The following is a 21,702-nucleotide window of genomic DNA, read 5'->3' as shown; positions in this document are numbered from 1 at the left end:
TTGTTATTTAGTTAAAATTCATTGCTGGATAGGAATGTTTGTACTTCAGAAAACCAGACTGTATAAAGTTATATAATTACATCCCCAAAAGAAAACCTCGTTTTGAAATGTATAATATTAAGTAAGTAGGAGGAATATAATCCTTATACATAAAACTTAGTTCAAAGGAATCTCCATGATTCTTTAAGGATGTATTCATGATTTTGATGTCTATTAATTTCTACAAAATGTCTTATTGAATTGCTCAAGAAATTACTGTGAGTTGTTTATCTTCGCAAGTATTTTACAGGCAAATCGATTTCAGAAGGGAAAAAATACAACTAGCAAGAGAAACATGCTATAAAATCTACTTAAAACTACTTCACTATTTAAGAGTATTCAAGTCTTAGGTATTTCTAACGTTGAGTTGTAAGACTATAAAAAACTTAAGTTCTATGAAAAAAATAATTTGCTAAGATTTAATCTAAATGTGAAATTAAGGTTTGGTCAACTAAAAACCTAAGCATAAAACATGCAGTTGAAAGAAAAATTAAAGCATGGCATATTTAAGAATATCAAAATAACAAAAGAAAATGTTTTTTATCTAAGAAAATATCATTTCCTTGACTCTCACATTAAGAAAAACAAGTATAAGCAATAAAGGTTAACACACACATACATATAAAAATGATAACACATTGATTATTTAAATGTTATGCCAAAATTATCTGAGCTTTTAAATAGCAAGTTGTGCTAAAGTTAAATTTCCCTTAATTTCTCTAATGTGTTCCTATAAATAAGGGAAGTAAAAACAGAAAAATGAACCAAGACTAATTCTCAGAAAAAGAAATCCTAAACATATGAAAATATGCTCAATCTCCAAAAAGAAATGCAAATGAAAACAACAATGACATGACGATTTTTGACTCAGGTGCTGGCAAAAATTAAAATGTGAAAAAATACATTGTAGGTAGAAGACCCACAATGATTAAGTAAGTGAACTCTTTCAAGGATTATTGATATTATTTAAAATTGTGATGTCTGTAGATCATTTGGATGGTGCAAATATTTTTAAAATCTTTTGTGGTTCAGTGGTAGAGCACTTGCCTGGCATACGTGAGGCCCCTGGGTTTGATTCTCAGCACCGCATATAAATAAGTGAAATAAATCCACTGACTACTAAAAAAAAAAAAAAAAAAAAAAAAAAAAAAACTCCTTGATCCAGCAATTCCACATCGAGGAACTTAATCTATAGAAATATTTATACAAGTGGAGGTTGAATGTGTATAATAACTCACAGCAATAATGTCTGTAATAAAATAAGTTGTGGAAGAACTTAAATGTCCATTATTAGGGAAGAGGTTAAATAAAACAAGGAATATTGGTTTGTTTGTTAAAGAAAAAGAAAAAAATGTAGATATATGGGAATGAAATATTTCTGCGTTCAAAAGAAACTGAATGTTGTCATTGGGGAAGAGACCTAGTGCCTCAAGGACAGAAGTAGGTGACTTTTCACTGTAGGTTCCTTTCATATTTTCTAATTTTTGAAACTCATTAAAATATATTTTAAAAAAGACCTCTTCTTTAGGTGATACATAACCTTTTTAGTTACTTTTACATGTAAACATATTCCTGCATTTTTACCATCAGTTCTCAAAACAAATATTAGAAAATTCCAAAAATGTACAAGAGAAATAGGACGTACATTATTGTACATAAAAATTACATATATAACATTCTTAAACTATCTAACAATACTTTTTATGGTAAAGGATTACTTTCACAGCCTCTAAACGCATAGAATTTAAGCATTTTAAAGCATCCAACTAGGGGGGGATGTAGCTTAGTGGTTGAGTGCTTGTTTAGGCCTTGGGTTCAAGGCTCACTACAACAAAAACAAACAAAAAACCCTATTATTCAGAACTGGTAGCACACCTGTCTGTAGTTGCAGCTACCAAGGAGGCAAAGGTAGGGAGATTTCTTGAGCCCCAGAGTTCTGGATCAGTCTGTCAACATACTTACATCTCATTTTGTGATAATTTTTTTTTTTTTTAATTAAAGAGACCTTATCAACCTCAACACAAATAAAACATACAATAAAAACTATTAACCTTAATACAAACTGATAAAGTACAGAGACGCACTATCATAAAAATCTCTTTAGTCAGGTAATTTTCAAACCTAAAAATAACATACTAATTAATGGAATGAGACACTGATGTAACCTAAGATTAATTTCCAACAAAGTAAAAGTGTATATAGTATTAAACATATAAAGAAAATCACCAAACTAATATACCTGGGTAAAAATTTGACTTTAACATCTTCTTTAAGAAATCACTTGTTTGATGCCACAAACTACAAACTACTGGCACTAAAACAAGTAAGATTTATAGTCTACTTACAAGTTAGGAAACATAAAAATAAAATTCACAATCAATTTTGCCCTGAAAAACAAATGGAATAGAAAATATACTATTAATCATAATTGCAATAAAAGTCCTTTTACTTATGAAAACTTGGAGCGGAATGACTTGTGGGGGGAGAAAGCTTATTAAGAAAACAAAGGCTGGAGCTATGGCTTAGTGGTAGTGTTATGCCTAGCACCCACAAGAGCCTGGGTTGTATTACCAAGCAACAGAACACAAAATAAGAGTAACCCATTGGAAACTGAGTACACATCCTATAGGTATATGCAATTGGAAATGTCCAAAAAAACGAGTAACTCTGACAATGTTATTTTATTAACATTGCCTAGACATGTCTTTATTTCATTTCCATAATATAAACATCTCATTCCCCAGTACAGAACATTAAAAACTGACATACTTTCTTTCAGCAAATTGAAGAGGCAATTCCACTGGATTCTGGCTTCCTGTGTTGCTGTTGATAAGACAGCAACCTAACCACCATTCCTTTGAAGATCATTCCTTTTGAATACACCTGCTTCTGTGAATCTTTTTAATCTTTAGTTTTCTGTAGTTTCATTCTCATGTCTGGGAGTTTTTTTTTTTTTTTTTTTAATTCTTCATGGAATCAATGAGCATCCTGAATTTGTTCATTTATGTCTTCAATAATCTTGGGAAATTCCTGAAATTTCTCTCTTCAAATTGTTTCTGAACAACATTTCTCCTCTACTTTTAGAACTTCAATTGGGCATATTTTCATTTTATTTTTTGTTTTATACATCTTTTCTATTTTCCATCCCATTGTTTCTTTAAACTTCAAACTGGTTTCCTTCAATTTTCCAATTCTCTCTTCACCTGTGTCTAATTCATTATTAACCTAATTCAATCTTAATTCTAGTCTCTGAAATATGTGAAGCTTTCTGCTATATGCAATTTCCTTATATGCTTACTTTTAAACTGAATTCCTCCTTTTCCTCTAAAGATTATTTGTAGAGATTCTTTGAAGCCTACAAGACAGGTGGCCTGACTCCAAAAAAGTCTCAGTGGTCATTACCAAGCACCTAGTGGCGTTATTCATGTTGATCTACCTTAAATTCAGGGCTCAAGTTTTGCTGAACACATTTATTTCCACGAATCCACGCAAGAACTGCTGTTACAACATCTCAATATTTCCCCTTTCCACTCTTCTCAGATGAAATCCACTTTGCTTAGTGACTCATGGGTTGTAAAATAGCATAGATTTACTTCTGGTTCATTGTCAACCAGTCTGTAGCCATTTGGGAACACAACTTTCAGGCAACATGTTCCATTGGGCACCCCACCTTGGGCAGGCCTTAGACTTTGACTTTTGCTGCCTGAGCTTCTAGAAGCCTTCAAAATTACAATTCAAGTTCTTCCAGTTTGGCAAATGTAAAACCAATTCAAGAAATTTGCTTATCTGTGTTCCTTTTCTTTTTCCTTCCAGTTAGGTTTTGGCCTGGCAATCCTTACATATTGTCAATTCTTCTATAATTATAAAGATGTTCTTGAAAAGCAACTCAAAACTCTAAAACCCAATGTTCGCTGAAACGTGTAAGGTAAAATAGAAACTTGGAATCCAATTAATCAATTGTTTCCTGTATTATGGGATTTCCAAATAAGTGTAATTAAGTACTTTGAGAGATTTTTATAAACCCAACAATTTGAATTTACCTTTAATGTTTGCTATGCCTATGTGAAAGGATTGGGTTAAAAAAATAAACCCACATGATAAAACAGTTAACTGATTTCTGCACAAGATAAAAACGATTAAGCACATGAAAAAGATTTAACAGATTTTAACTGTTTTTTTTAAGTGAAAGCTAGAATCATTCATTTTTTACATTTTTTGAAAAGAAATCAATGATAATTTTAAAATAGGAATTTATATATATTTTGAATATATGTCTCAGTTTTCCACTCAAGATTTTGGCACTATGTAAATAAAACTATTAGTCAAAGTTATCATAGTTAAATTAGTCAAATTTAACAAAGAAGTTAAAATGCTTATACTTCACTACTTTGAGAAATCAACCCATGAAATTTGATAAATAAACCAACATGTGAAAAGTCAAGGTTTTATCGTATTATGTACACATTGAAGTATCTCAGAAATTTTACCCACGTGTATAAAATTTTACTGTATTGAGCTAGAAATATACCCTCCATTAAGAGGAATAATTATTTCAAAATCACAAGCAACTGATTTAAAAAAATAAGAAAGCCAGGTGTGGTGACATATGCCTGTAACCCCAAAGACTCAGAAGCCTGAGGTAGGAGGATCACAAGTTCAAGACCAGCCTCAGCATTATAAGACCCTGTTCCAAAATAAAAATTAGAAAGGGCAGGGGATATAGCTCAGTGGTAGAAAGCACACCTGGGTTCCTGACCCAGTTACCTAACCCCTCCCACCCCCAGCACCAAATGAGAAAATTCAAGATGCTAATTAGTAATATCCTTTAATTGGGTAATCATTTTAAAAAATAAATTTTTCTCTTGTTATACATCAAGGTATTCTAAATGTCAAAGAATTTTACTCTAAAATAATTAAATGTTAGGGTATTAGACAATTCAAATGGGCCTTCAGTCTTCCACTTCGGCCTAAGTAACTACCCTACTAGGGATTACAGGTATATGCTACTCTGTTCAGTGAGCATTTCATTTTAGTATTCTTATATAAACAGATTTTTAAAATTAATCCAATGTTAACAGTGATGATACTGGTCAATTAAAATTTGATATTCATGAAAATAATACTTTGTTGTAAACTAATACCATACAAGCTATAAAATTTATGGAAATTAAGATTCAAGCTACAAAACATAATTATTTCCCATTATGGATTTTTCATTCACCAAATATTTATAATGCCACTATGTGCAAAGCATTGTTCTAGGTTCCTGGAATATATCACTGTACAAGAGACAAACTATAAGCATAATCAGTAAAATGTTCAGTACATTAGAAGCTGGTATTACTCGGTGAAAAGGACAGCAAAATGAGGCACAGTTCTGGGGTGTTCAGAATTGGGGTGGCAATTTTAAATATAGACAATTTTAAATATAGACAGATCTCATTGAGAGGGTAACATTTTTGTTAAGATGAAGAAGGCAAAGGAGCTAAATTAAATAGCTATCTGCAGAAATATGGTTAAGTAGATGAAATGTAAAGAAAAGCTCTAATGTGGGTATGTTTCTGGGGAAGTTTAATACCAGGTGAGTTTAATACCAGGTGAGTTTAATACTGTGTAGATTCTGTCTTGCAAATATTATGCACAAAAATATGTACCTGATGATAGCTTACTATCTATTATTTATCAATCTGTCTTACCTGAATTGTTACAGAAACAAATGATTCTTAAAACATAAAAATGTTAACTTTTCATATAATTACCGATACAGATACAAATTCATTTAAAAGGAATCAATTTTTTAAAAAAATCCTATTTCCACTTGGAATAGAACCCTGATTATTTCAATGTTTTTAGAGTCTAGGAAAGTAGCCCAACCTGAATAAAAAACAGTACTTACTAATTCAGGGATCAAAATTCCATTATAATCCTCATCCACTTTTAATGCTATGAACACATTTCACGTAATACCATCTTTCAAACACATATCAATAACTTTTTTTTTTTTTTTTGCGGGATCGAACCCAGGGCTTTGTGCTTGCAAGACAAGCACTCTACCGACTGAGCTATCTCCCCAGCCCATGTTCTTAATATTTCCTTCTTCATAACAATTGCCTAGATAAGCAACCTGCCCTAACAAATCTGATTATACAAATTGATAAAACTAAAAAATTCAGAAACATAATCAACAGATTTAATTTTGACAGATGTTTGGAAACTGTTTTTGTACTCTTTTCTTAATTTTAAACATATTTATGTATTCCACAGGTATTTGGTGTTTTGAAGGCATTTAGATATTTCAAAGATGTTCAGAAGATATTGAGACATTAGTTTCAGGATTCTATTTTAAATTGTTACAACATAGTAGGAACAGAAAATATTAAGTTGTACCTTTTAATCCTAGTTATTCTTTGTTCCTTTGGTACAACTGTCTCATTTAAAATACACCTGTGTATTATCCTAAGCTTTAACCAAAGAGGCAGCAAAGTTTCATGTTTTTTCATTAGCAAAATGCATATAACAAATGAACAAACCTTTCTTTTTCTATGCAGAATAAGTTAACTGGAAAACTGTACATCATTGCATGAGCTAAACACCTGACAATGTAGTATCTTTGAACTCATAAAAAATGTTACCCATGGTGAAAATATTTCTATGCATCAAATAGTTTCATGCAATTGCTCAAGTTTTACCTACTATGAAAAACAACTAGTTTTCTCTGTTGGAAAATGATTTCTCTCTAAAAATGAAAAGTCTGGCCAATTAATGTCACATTTTCTTCAAACTGTATGAACACTATTAAAAAGGTTTTATGGCTTAATTCTTTTAAGACTTAAAGTAAAAAAATTAATGAAACCAAGAGAATGTCTAACCAATATGCAACTTTCTTTGTGAGAATTAAACAGGAAGTCTGCACTCTCAGTTAACTTCTAAGTATGCATAGGCATGAGTAAAATATGGGCCCAACCTTTTTTCTACAACAAAATTATATTCACTTTGCTTTATCCATTATAAAATTTCATACATTCTTGATTTTTCTCCAGTTCTATTCCCTAACAGTCTAGCTGCCCTTGTAGATTAACTATTGGACTATTATACTCATGTATTTTTTTTCCATGTATTTCTAATAAGAAAAAATTCATGTAATAGCCACGAGCCATCTGTTTAATAAAACACTAGGAAGACTAGAAGCAAAATTCAACATAAAACCCATCAAGCTAAATCTTTCAACTTCAACTAAAGCATGTTTTTCCTCTCCCTATAAGGCTCTCTTTGCTACAGTCTCTAATCTTTGTTTAGAAGTCTTCTTCAAGAGGATTTCCTCAGCCTACCCTCCCCAAATTTTCTCTATGTAATTGCCTCCTATATCAAATAATTAATTTCTTCACTGAGGTGTCCACAGCATCTAACAGCATGGCATGTGTTTAGTCAGTAGATATTGGAAGGTTAACAAATTTTAGAAGGAATAAGGAAGTAAGACAATTCCACTTTTCTTAATATGCAAAGTGAAAGCAAGACTTTGAAATAAGTCATGTACAGTGGTACTTGCCTACAATCCCAGTAATTTGGGAGACTTGAGGCAAGAGGATCACAATTTTGAGGCCAGCCTGGACAACGAAGCCAGGCCCTGCCTCAAGATAACAAGGACCAGGGTTGTAGCTCAATGGTTAAGTTACCCATGGGTTCAATTCCCAGTTATCCAACCCCCAAATCTGAAACAAGACATTTTTTTTTTTAAATCTATAATGACATTAAACCTATGAAAATACACAGATGGTGTGGAGCCTGCAATAGTTCCAGATGACTTTTTTGAGAACCTATAAAGTCAAGTCAATTGTAGTACTTAAAGAGTTTAATACTTTGGGAATTTTTTTTCCTAAATAGAAACCAAGCAAGCACATCAACAGGTACTTGTAAATTTCATTCTACCAAAAATTTACCATGTTAGGGTACTTTTAAGGACTAAGCTTCCACAAATCAAATTACTTGCCCAGAGGGTTTGTTAACAATTCTGCATGTTTAAGTTTGTATAGACTCCTAAGTCACAAACTGTATCATATATTCTTCTGTCCATAAAGTAGCTTAGAAAAAGTATCTCTAATCATATTTAAGTAAAATTCCACAGTTCTGCCAGGTGTGCTCCACATACCTATAATATCAGTTACTTGGGAGGCAGAGGCAGGAGGAGCCCAAGTTCAAGGATACCTTCTTTCAATATGAAATAGAAGGGGCTATGAATGTACCTCTGTGGTAGAATTCAAGAGTTCAGGTTCAATTCCCAGTACAGAAAATAAACAGGTAAATATGTACATAAATACACATCAAGCTATTGTTGAAATGTGAGAAACCTGGAACTGCAGGTTTGTGGTACAGGTAAATAATTCAAATTTTGACATACTGTCATGATGGTTTACTTAGAATGAATTGACCAGTAGTATCAGGTAATTGCCAAAGGAAGATACTTGATACTTCAGTTTTCAATGACACGGACTGGAGATATGAGTTAAGTTTGATAAACCACCTATTACCAGTAAGTATAAACGCTGATCTAATTTTAATGTGATTTCCCCATAAGCTACAGAAAATTTTCTTTCATATTTTAAAGACAGCTAGATACTACACGTGGTTTCAGTTTTCCATTTCTATTTCTGCACGAAGTTTTGTTTCATAACCTCAAATACTTTAAAGATTTTCCCTCTAAAAAGAACATATCATAATGAGCACAGTCTAGACTATATCCTATCAGAAACATTTTGTAAGACTTCTATACTTTTTGGAAAAAGTATGAAGACATCTGTTCAAGTAAGCTAAATTAAAAGGCCACCATTCTCTACCTAATGCTTCATTGGCCTCGATTTAAGAAAAGGCTAACCTGGAAACACATGATAAAGTTACAACTCACAATAATGGGAAAAGTTAATACTACTGAGTGGTTTAAAAAAAAAATGTTTTTTTGAATAACGGAAGTCCCAAATTACAGACTTACCCGTTTTATGTACAAAATTCCTATTACTTCAAATTAGATCCAAAGTTTAAAAGTTTAAAGTTTTAAAGCTAAAACTTTAAAAGACTAAAAGGTTGTAGCACACAGAAAAACAAAGTAAAATTTCAGAGATAACATTTTATTTTTAAAACACACTGAATACAGTGGCACATGCCACTAATACCAGCAACTCAGGAGTCAAGCAGAATGGCAAATTCCAGGTAAGCCTGGGCAATTCGGGGAGTTAAGTCTCAAGCAGAAAAAAAAAAAAAAGGGCAGAGGGGCTGCAGGGCAGTTAGGTATGTAGCTCAGTAGTACTGGATTCAATCTGAATGGGGGGTTGGCATGGGACACTTTGTAAGAAACCTAATTTGTGCTTGCATAGAAGTTATTGCACAATGCCATCTTCTAAAAGATTTGTTGAAAATTCCATTAAAGCAATTTGATATGGCTGCGTGCTCATAAGGTCTATTTTTCCAAATGCATACTGAAATCCTGATAGACTTAATATGAAGGCAGTTTAATAAAAATACATGAAAATGTTGAGCAGCCAGGTACAGTGGCACACACCTGTAATCCCATTGACTTGGGAGGGTGAGGCAGGAGGATACCAAGTTCAAAGTCAGCCTCAGCAATTTAGTTAAGCACTAACTTATTAAGAACCTGCCTCAAAATTTTCAAAAAAGGTCTGGGGATATGACTCAGTGCTTAAGTTCCCGTAGGTTCAATCCCACGTACTCAAAAACCAAAAATCAAAAAACTGTTGATTTAACAAAAGAAGGGAGTCACTTATGAACCCATTGTATTACGTTTTTACACAACTGTATTATGTTCTATATTTCTTAGGCTAGTGTAGTGGCTAGTGATTAGGAGCCCAGATTAGGGAAATAGAACTCCAGAGTTTAAATTCCTAGTTTTCCCATTTATGTCCCAGTAGATTAAGCTTAAACCATCCTAAGTCTCAGAAAAAGTGAGTACCTCAAGATAATGGGAATTATACATCCCTACATAAAAGAGTAAATTTGACCAATTTTAAGTTGTAATGATCCATAAGTACTAATCAGTGCATGGAATATATTCAAGATCCAATACTACAAATTACTAATAAAAATAAAATAGAAAATAACATATATTTAAGAATCTACAGTGAAAAATTTAAACATGTACTTTTCTACTTCTAAAAACCTCATTCAGAAAACAATGTACCTCCAAAAATATCTTCCGTGTGCACTTTTTCTTCAGCCCGTGTACTTTTTCCATAAAATACTATAGACCTACATTTAAAATATAACTGAAAAACAACTGCATATTTAAGACAACTCTGATCTAGAATACTTCATTGGACTTTTCTATTTGTCTTAACTTGCAAACAATATTTGAGCTCATATTAGTTTTCTCATTTTGATGGGGGAGCATCAAGTTGAAAACAGTACAAAATCTGTGGTAAACTAATACTTAAACACAAAGCACAACAGAAAAAGAACTATTTTTAGTGATGTGATATTCAAATAATTTAATCAGCAAGAGAAATGCAGAATTTTACAAAACTATAATCTAGAACAATTAGGAAAATAAAAGCAAATAGCATTGAATTAGAACAATATTATTCCTTTAAAGTGGGTTAATGGTTGGTTTTGTAGGAAAATATTCTATGTAAACCACTCATGGCAAACTGTAACACTGAGCCTCAGTGGAATTTATAATGGTATTCACTATGTTTTTGCAATTACTTGAGATCTATCATCATAAAAATTTGGGAAGAAAAAAAAATAAATCACTTGCTTAAATGTCACAATAATTCAATGGAAGGGCTATGGGTTCTAGGAGTTGTAGGTGCCCCAACTCCAAATTCTGTTATTCCTAGTCTTACATACTCTCCCTTATAGAGTAACCAGCAAATTCCTTGCATTTCTTTTAAGTAAGGATTTTTGAAAAGTATCACTTCTACGCTACTAAAAATGATTAGGCCAAGGTTGAATTAACACAGATACTGAGTAAAGTTCTGTCCTTGCAGTTGACGTAAATAGCAAAGAACAATACCCCCCAACCCCTACTAAACATGAGATAAAATTTAATATAAATTTCTTTTAACTTGAATATTGGCTCTTTGTGAGTACTGGTTCTTTAAATATAAATCTCCTAATTTAGTATCAATTCAGGAAATTCAAATTTACAATGAACCAGCTCACTTATCAAGTTGTTTAAACATAACATTTGCCAACATGATTACTTAGACGATCTTTTTGACATTTTGTAACTTGCTTTTAATGTGAAAGATGTCACTGAATTTTTAAAAACTCTTGCAAAAAAACAATTTGCAGGTCACAGTAGCATAGCGACTACAACCTCAGTCACTTGGGAGGCTGAGACGGAGTATTTCAAGTTTGAGGTCAGCTTCATCATCTTAGCAAGACCCTGTCTCAAAAATAATAAAAAAGGTTGGTGATGTAGCTTAGTGGTAAAGTGCCCCTTGGTTCAATCCTCAGTACATGCCCCCCTGCAAAAAAAAAAAAATCTCATTTGATTAAGTAAATCAACAGCTATTTCCAGTAGGTTACAGAGGTTTATATTAAAATTTAAGTTCCTATACAAAGTAATTGTGTGGATGGAGTAATTTTTTTGGTTTCTTTCCCCATAGGTTATGAACTGACAGGCATTACTGACAAAAGTAAATTATTTTATATTGGGAAGAGTTGCTAAAATAAAAAAATTAAAAAAACCACTTTAATCCTCAAAACAGTCTTGTTGAAATACTCACTAGGAAGCTGCTTACAAAGAAAAAAAAAAAAAAAGTGGGGAAAGTAAATACTTTCCAGTAGTTTCCAAACATAATTAAAAGTTTGAGATATTAACATAGTATCCATTTACATTCAGCAATAAACATTGAAAAACTAGATAAGGAAAAATATCGCTAACTCAGGGAAAAATCATCAACAGGTTCAAATGGGTAGGCAGTTTCTGGAGGAGAAAAAGGATTAATGGAAGTACTGTCAATCTGCCCCCAATATAATACGTTAAACTCCCTCATGACACTACACTTTTTAAGAATACTTCATATAGTATTGTCATTTTTTTTTAACAAAATTTACATTACTAAAGTAAAGATTGTTTCTCAAAGACTACTGGTGCTGGGGATCCAACCCAGCACCTGCAAATGCTAAGCTCTCTCTCTACCCTGGAGCTTTACTCCCTATTTCACGACATGATTTTTCGTACTAATCACAAAAGAAAAATTAGCAATTACACAGTGGACAAGCTGGTCAAAACTTGACACACACTACAAAATTGCATCATTGCTGGGCATGGTGGCCCATGCCTATAATCCCAACGGCTCAGCTTAGGAGGATCCCAGTTCAAGGTCAACCTTAGCAACTAAGTGAGGCACTAAGCAATTTAGCAAGACTCGGTCTCAAAATGAATAGCTAGGTATGTGGTTGTGGTTAAGCAAACCTGGGTTCACTCTTTAGTTTAAAAAAAAAAAAAAAAGTATCACCAATAAGGGGCAAATGAACATCATGGTGTCTCTGGATGAGTTGACCATTTTGTATCTTTTCAGTTAAAACACATAAACTTCAGGTGCATGCAGAATCATGAAATTTAAGGGCTGAGAAAATTCCACATCAAAGGAGATTAAAGAGAAGTGACAGTTACATACATATGATGATCCTGGATTAGATACCGATTAAGAAAATTGCTATAAAGGTCACTGCTCTAAAAAGTAGACCATATATGGCAATGTTCAATTTCCTGAATTCAATAAATCTTTATATATTGTAGTATACATTTGCTATTGGGAAACACAAGCACTAAAGGTCATAACGTGAGCAACTCATTGCTTAACACTTAAAAAAAGGAGAGCTGACAAAACACATATAGATGGCCCCACAAATCTGTGGGTTCTGACAAATTCAACCAACTGCACATTGAAAATATTCAGGAAAATATAAATTGCATCTGTGTTGAGTATGTAGATTTGTCATTATTTCTTAATTACCTCAGTATAATTAAGAACTATTTACATAGCATTCACATTGTACTAGATATTGAAAGTAATTGTGGAGTAAAATATATGGAATAATGTACGCAGGTTACCTGCAAATGCTACATGCCCTTTATATATAAAGAATTTGAGTGAGCATCTACAGAATTTGGGCTCTGAAACTAATCCCCCATGGATAAGGAGATGAAAGCATGTCAAAATATTAACAACTGGACCAATCTGCAAAACAGATATAGAAGGTTTTCTGCATTCTTCTTGCAACTCCTCATAATTTCAAAGTTAAAAATTCAGTATAAAAACTATTTAAATTATATACACCCACTTATATCCCTTAAGAGCAAGGCTCTATTTAACCCATACAAAGCAGATTAAACCATGCGATTGGCGAACAATTTGAATGTTCACGTCCAAATACTAATAATCTAATGTTTTAAGCATTTTCTCAACTATCATATCCCTATTATAAGAATCCCAAAATCTTCAAATTTCTTGATTGCTACATAGTAGCTAACAATGATAACCCAAGTAAATGGCAAAATGAGGTAATGTTTAAATACAAGAAATGTTATTTTATTGTTGATTTGCCCCCAATAAAATACTTGAAATTCCCTCTATAACACTGCACTTTAATGGGAAATTTCACATGGTATTGTCATTTTTCATATTTGTTTTATAAAATTTAGATTATTGAAGTGACCCTCAATTATAGCTGGAAAACCACTCTAAAATTATCACTGGTTTGATTTAAAACATGTCAAAAGTCATTAAGGATATATTTTGAGATTTGTTTTATAAGAGGATGAGTTTATAGTAGCTGAGACATTGCACATCTAATGAAAAATCTCAAAATGAACTGAAACCTGGTTACAAAAGAAATAACTGATTCCTTTTGAGAACACTTTTTTCCACATCCTGGAAAAGAATTAGTACCCCTACTACATATAAGACTCAAGTACTGGGGCAGAGCGCTTGTCTAGCACACATGAAGCACTGGGTTTGTTCCTCAGCACCACATAAAAAAATGAAATAAAGGCAATCTGTCCATCTACAACTACAAATATATTTTCTTAAAAAAGACTCAAGTACTATTTAAATAAGTGGATGTTCAATGACAAAATATTAACATATGGAATTCTTTAAACTAGTTAGCTACTATAAAATGTTGCAGTTAATTTTTTTAAAGTCACATTCTGTAGGTTAAATGACCCTCATATAAGATTTAGGACTTCCTTTGAGGTTATCTGATTCTTAAGTTTGGCATCCATGTTATTTCACTTTTTAAATAAAGCTTATAGAAACAGAAAAATGGGTTTCAGACCCAGTTAGTAAGTAAAATACTGTCAAAGCTAAAATGACAATCCTGAAATTGCAAAGTTATCATCAAGCACAGAGCAGATGTCTCAGATTATTTCTTGATTATATAGGAAAAACAAATTTGACTATTTTTATTACGCTGATGAGTACAAGTTCATAGAGTATACCAACAGCAGGAATATTTGATTACTGCCCTCTAATACCTCAATTCCCAAAACTGGCTGACAGAAAACACCTTAACAAAAATATATCATGTATCCATTCTTCAGAGATTTAATCTTGCATTATTGGTATGCTAACCTAGTAGTTTGTATGCTCTTAAGACATCTCAGGTGATCCAAAAGTAGGGAAATGTGAAAGCATTGGCTCCAAAGGATAACAATTTGACCTATTCATGTACATAATGAGGACTAGGAGCTAGGTGTGGTGGTGTGTGCCAGTAATCCCAAATGCTCAGGAGGCTGAGGCAGGAGGACGGCAAATTCAATGCCAGCCTCAGCAAAAAATGAAAATGAAAAGGGCTGGTTAACATAGCTCAGTGGTAAAGTATCTCTGAATTCAATCTCCAGTACCAAATAAACAAATGTTAACAAAATGAGGAAGGCCAAACAGCTATAAATTTCTGATTTGGAAGATAATACCCATTTTGGCTTTAAATATGCAAAACTCATGTACTCAATCTGGCAATTGAAAAAATAATTAGAAGAAAACCACCATTAAATGGCTAACATTCTTTAAGTCCAATATGAAAAACTGCAGAAATTACTGGCATAAAAATGGTCATTTCTGGGCTGGGGATATAGCTCAGTTGGTAGAGTGCTTGCATCAAATGCACAAGGACCTGGGTTCAATCGTCAGTACCAAAAAAAAAAAAAAAGAGAGAGAGAGAGAGAGAGATCATTTCCCATATATGAATTTTTGAGTAAAGGAAGACTTAACATTTTTACGTGCAAGAGCTGAAATTTCACACCTAAATAAAAAGGCAGTAATTCATATGACATTTTCTATCATATAATTAGAGTCAATTTTAGAAATATCAAAACAGCTTTGGGAATTTATCTTTGAACCTTATTACATTTCAACATTATTCCAAGACTACAATTCAATATTGCTTTGACACAGCTATGTCTTCAGAATTATCACTTGACATCTCCAAATATCATACTTTTCTTTGGAGGTCTCTCAGCATACAAAATAGTAACTTACCCACATTATGATTCTCTGAGCCTTAGAAAAGTAGAGTTTCTCAACAAGTTGTATTTAACTTGTTCACCATTTTTTGTTCAAATTGCTGTGGATTCTGTTATGTGGAGGAAAAAAAATCTATAGACTTCAACCCATTACACCATTAAAAAAATACTAACTTTTGTGCTAGAAATCTGCTAAGAGCAAAAGATTTTGGTAATAAAAATTTGTCTAAAAATAAATTCTTTACAAGCTAATGAATGCACCGTTATCCACATTTATAATAATGGAGCTTTTTATAGGTATCACTGGTAATACTTTAGACATCTTCATTTCCTGGAAGTGCCTTGAACAGATTCATACGAAATGACCATTTCAATGTTGATCTACTAAACAAAATAACGAACCAAGAGAAAACATCTGAGCCTTTGATGTTAAGTGGTCTTTTTGTTTTTTAAGCAAGTGAATTGCCATCTGGTTCTCCTAATGCTCAAATGCTGTACACCATGAAAAGGCGTTCATGTGCTGAAATCAGTTCTCTTCCAAATATGATTTTAGCTGTGTAGTATTATAAAGGGCTTAAGTGTGCTTTGTTTATTCATGGATGCTGTGTTCAAGAATATCTTTAATACCTCTTGGGGAGGGGGCACAAATCGAAATTATTCCCTATGACTTTAATGACTACATTCTCAATAACTTTTAAAAAGATTAGGTATTATGTAAATGTTATCCTATAAATGCCCAAGAAGCTTATGTTAAAACACTCCTACACTCAGGAAGGCAATGAACTGCATGATCCAATACTTCTTGTGTAACTAAAATTACTAATTTTAGAATGTAATTTTTTTCATAAATCTAGTTATCCTTTCCCATGTTTTCAGATACATAAATTCTATTAAACAAAACAGAATATAAAGAAGTCAGGTTAAAAATGCCTTTACAGAAAAAGGAAAATGACCATATTTTTTCAATTTTACTAATGATTGCAGAGATTATAATTTTGCATGCCTGTAATACTGACAATTTGGGAGGCTGAGGCAGTAGGATCCCAAATATGAGGCAGCCTTAGCAATTAATAAGACTGGGGATATAGCTCAGTGATAAAAAATCCTGGGGTTCAACTTCCAGTACCAAAAATAAATAAAATTGAGAAATGTAAAGGAAATTAGGTTGATTAGTACAATATTTTGCTTGAAAACAGTTAAATTTTACATAAAAGAATAACCTAAGCCAGGCGCAGTTGTGCAAGACTAATCCAAGCTGTTTGGGAGGCTGAGGCAGGATTCTCAATTCAAACTCAGCCTCAGTAACTTCGCAAGGCCCTAGGTAACTTAGAGAGGGGTGGCTCTGTGGTTAAGCACTCTTGGGTTCAATCCCTGGTACCAAAAATAAAATAAAAATTACCTAGACAACACAACGAAAACATTAAGGATTTATTTAACGAAAGTTTGTTATCTTAGTGACTATGTCCTTTTTTTCCTTTTTGGTGGTGGTGCTGGGAATTAAACCCAGGGCCTTGGGCATGCTAGGCAAGCACTCTACCAACTGAGCTACATCCCCAGGCCCCTGACTACGTCCTTTTGAAAACAGTTTTAGTACGAAATGTCTTGGAAGAAAAGGCCCCAAGTTGGGAGGAAAGTATATACAGACCATGTTAGTAGAAGTGGTAACACCTAAATACTGTTGCTATGACAATGGCTAGGGGGAAAGGATGGAGTAAGATATTTTAATAAAACCTAAAATAGTTTACTATTTGTAATGATGAACATGCAAATACTTCTTTTGCTTTTATCAAACAGTACTCTAGTTATTCAAAGAACTTTCAGATATTTGATCACTCAGTTGTGTTTCCAAGTAATTCCTGTTGCTTTTTATTTCTACTCTACATTTATTTATGCATTTAAAAAACTGTAGATGAAAAAGCATATTGAATTTTAGAGTAAAATCTGAATAATCACACAGACATGGACCAACATTTATTACAAACAGGAAAAGTTTGGATCTATAAGAGTACAGATTTTTTTTTAAAGGGCAGCAAACTGAAGTATAAAAAATAAATCACCATGATCTATATGATAATGTAATATTTTACCTGCATTTTAAAATCACATAGTTCAATATATACAAAACATTATAATACAGTAATTTAAACTGCTACGTAAAGGTAGTAAAACAGTATCATCAGTGGAGAAGTTTTATTTCAATTTAGGTCACTCATGATCCATCCTGAGTTCACCTCCATTTTCCAAGAAGAAAGGTTATTTTGAAAAACTGAAATTTATACTTCACAACCTAGTATTTATAAGGAAAGAAAAACCAAGTAAAGAGTTCATATTTTCAAGTTTTTGAAAATAAAAAGCAATCAATTCTCTATATACTTTTATTAAAGAATTACAACTTTCACAGACATCAGGATACATTGTTGCTATTACCAGCAGTATTACCTTCTTCATTTCTCCTTCAGCTACCAGAAAAAAACATCCTTCTGTTGGAAAATTTCTTATGAATGTGGCTCAATTCAAAACAAAATTACTTTTAACAATAAAATATTGTAGCTTACATGTTGTCACATTGATCACCTAATTACATGAAAAGCTACGGAAACCATGGAAGAAAGAGAAGCTTAAAGGAATATGGCAAAATTGTATAGCTTTTTTCGATTTTGTGCTACTGAGTGAAACTTTTGATCGCTGCAAGAAGTGGTGCTATAAATATAAAGAGCACTGAGACTGATTACGAATGGAATATACCGGTGTTAAAAATTAAACTGAATTTAAGTCATTTGTATACATTTAAAGTTGGAGATATTTTGAATATTTCCTTTCATAAAACTAGGAAGCAGCAAAAGTTGTTTCCTACCACAGCAGTTAGATTTAGACTCTACTGATAATTATCTCTCTTTATGAATACTCCTAAAATTACTTGCTCTTATGATTTTGTTAAATCATGTGAAGCGGAGGTTTGTAATGTGAGAGTAAAGAATAAATTTCAAAGAAAAGAGGCAAATATGATTTCCTAAATATACACAACACTAAAAAGAAACTTGGACTAATGTTCAAACTTATATAATTATATTACAAAGAATATGACCCTAAATATCCATTTGCTAGAAAAAGAATTTTACCTCCATCTGTTTCTATACTGTAGCAAAAAAATATAAGTGGGTAATAAATTAAGGATGACATTTTAAACCTCAATTTTATGAAGACAAGGAGGTAGGTAATGCTAAACTCTCACTAATGTGAGAAAAGCTGGTATTAGTATCATTTAACTTCATTTCTAAATAACCATTTTGATATGCTCTGATTTTCAACTAATGTTTCAAATTCAAAAATAAAATTTTTTTTCTTTTGCCCCTCAGAACTTAAACAACATGTTCAAAAAATTTCTCTGGGGACGCAAATTACTTTCTTAAAGGTGTGTATATTTTCTATGAGAAAATATTAATATATTTAGAGTTATACATGTTAATAGTTTAGCTTAAATATAAATAAATGAAACATCATAATTTTCCCACCATGAAGTACCGAGTTACAACAATGTATTAACACAATTTTATTTTCTTGAGAGTGTATACAGGATGTTATGTAAACACTGTTAGTATTACTTTCAATGTAAAGACATTCTTATTATTAACTCAGGTATTTAAAAAGTATTATAAACAGATTTTGTGTCTTCTCCAGAAATAAAGGTCACATTGAGTGACATGACAAATAAGAAGTTTAGCCTTCCACAGGCTAAAACAAAAAACAAAAAAAATGTGAAAATAAAAATAGAGAGCAAGTCAGAAAAGAGGAAAACACAGCTCAGGTATGCATTCCTGAAACCAGCATTCAACTTGACACCTTAATTCCTAAATCAGAATTGTAAAATTTTAAGTATACACGTTACCATTTTTTTTCAATAGATGATTTATACAATATACATACTTATGTTTTATACATACATCTTTGTGTACATGTGTGTATATGAGTGAGAAATAACTGTAAACATTATGAATAAATCAGGCAACTGCTAGCAGTTGTGAAATATACAAAATGAGCCTGTTATTTAGACAAACTTCAGCCCCTGGGAATAGCACACGTTCTTTTTCAGATTTTTTTTTTTTTTTAAGAAAGAAGTTTTATATCTCACAGTTAGAAAATGAAAGACGAAAACTCATTGTATTCATAATTACAGAATGCAGTATCTGCCAAATTCAATTTAACTTATGCTACAATAAAATGCATCGAAAATGTCTAAATGCTGGAGAAACAAAAAAATTTCAAAGACTCAAATTACTACACTATTACACAAAAAAGATTATGTATCAATGATGTTTGTTTCTGATGAGTTTAAATATAAGCTAATGTGTTTGTAAAGTCAGACTAGAATGCAAAACAGGTGCAGGTGATCCAGGTTTCTTGCTTTAATGAGTATACAAAGCAGCACTGGCTTCAGCATACTCAGGCCTCACCTGTTAAAATTTCATGCCTGCCTACTCTGGTGATTAAAATATAGGAAGGAAAGAAATGGTCCAGAGAATAGGTGATGAAACTTTAAGGATATGCTCATGGATCAAAACTACCAGACTCCACATAAGGCACAATCACACTCATACACACAAACACACAAACATACAGACCATATATACAACCTCACACACAAAAATAAAACACACACAAATGTTCTTGCTATTGTCCAGTAACTTCCCTCCCACAAAGTAGTACGATCTAAATTATAGCACAAATTTAGTGAGTACACTGTAGCCTCTATTTAACTCTTCTGTGGGTTGGGTCCATTCTGAGGACACATCACAGGTGACAGACACTGTTTTGTGCTGAACTCTATTCAGTACTGCTGATGGCTAAAGTCCTTTAACAAGGTCTAATCAGACCCACATAATACCAAATTTCAACTACTGTAGAAAATGTTGAGGCTGCAGTGTACTTAATTACGTTGAGAATTTATAAGTTAACATTTAAAATAAAAGTACTGCTTAAAGTATTATAAAGGAGTTATAAAAAGAAATGGTTATTTTCAGCTAAATGTGGATATCAATTATTCCCATTTCACCATTTCATCCTATTAATTTATAACCTGAAAATGATTTCTTGGTGCTAATTGTTAAGACACATGAACACTTTAAGAATTTACTCTTTAAACATGCCTGGCTTCAAATTTCAAGACAGATTAAAAAAAAAAAAAAAAATCAAAGTATCATCAGGTAAATTATGATTAAAAGGTCTGAGTTACATTAGCTTATTCCTGAATAATATAAAATTCATCTTACAGAAAAAAACTTTAAAATGAGTGCTTACATAGACAAACCATGCATTTTCACAAAATTAAAATTTGAAATCATTCTTCTGTTTCATTTCACCAGACACTCAAAAGACTCTATGAAACTAAGTTAACATTTCTGTATTTTCATATAATCCCATTCATATTAGTTTGTAAGTAGGAATAAAAAGAAAAATGAGTTCTAAATAAATGACACAGGAGGCAATAAATTGACACATGACAAGTAAATAAAAGGCTAAAGCACTCCAATACCATTGAAACTGTTTTAATGTTGTTGCAACTCCAAAATGCAACAATCATCAGCTTGTCAAAGACCCAAATTTCAAAAATTCATTTTAATTACTCCTTCATACCTATTTTACAAAATAAAGGCACGGGACATTTAAATCCTCCTTGTCCTACTTGTGCTATGTTCCTAACTTGTTTCCTATCTCTATAGTGTATGCTGCAATTCCCATCAGATGCTATATATGAAAAAATAAAATAAAATATTAACCTCTGCTTCAATGTACAGTTTCCAGAATCTGCCAGAACTTGGGAACTGGGCAACAAGGCGTTCATAAGTCTTCCGTGCTTTGTCTATAGGTTGATTCTAAAATTGAAAACCAATAAACAGCATTTACAATGTTAGGATTATGAAAATATTATTTACTGCAGAACCAAGTAGTGTGATTGGACCCATAGAGAAGGAAATGTAATCCTATATCACTAAACCTGTGCCTCTCGAATGAGAATGCTCCAAGCATCAAGGTCATATGGATTCTCTTCTAATTTCTTTTCCGCTTTCTTCACCTTCTCTGGGACATACTCAGCTGCCTGAGGAAAAAAAATAAATAACAAACTGAAGTTATTGTTTAAAAAAAAACTCATGCCTAACTTAATTCAAAAACAGCACAGAACA

At 32.3% G+C, this 21,702-nt stretch overlaps 1 protein-coding gene across 2 annotated transcripts in view; it reads right to left on the bottom strand.

Moving 5' to 3' along the window:
• The window catches only part of CSTF3 (cleavage stimulation factor subunit 3), a 73,991-nt gene that overhangs the window by 35,930 nt on the left and 16,359 nt on the right, over nt 1-21,702 (bottom strand). The window contains exons 2-3 of one of the 2 annotated variants that reach the window (XM_079103076.1): nt 21,298-21,617; nt 15,540-17,810 (exon numbers count right to left, since the gene is read on the bottom strand). In XM_079103076.1, the coding sequence (XP_078959202.1) occupies nt 15,540-15,545 (6 nt within the window). In that variant the 5' untranslated portion in view covers nt 15,546-17,810; nt 21,298-21,617. The remainder of the gene's footprint in view (nt 1-15,539; nt 17,811-21,297; nt 21,618-21,702) is intronic. The other variant, XM_079103075.1, reaches the window with a different exon arrangement.

This window comes from Sciurus vulgaris (genome assembly GCF_902686455.1).
Source record: "Sciurus vulgaris genome assembly, chromosome: 11".
In the NCBI taxonomy this organism is placed as follows: domain Eukaryota; kingdom Metazoa; phylum Chordata; class Mammalia; order Rodentia; family Sciuridae; genus Sciurus; species Sciurus vulgaris.
Note: the sequence above shows the minus strand (reverse complement) of the source record. Positions and strands in the feature narration are given on the sequence as shown.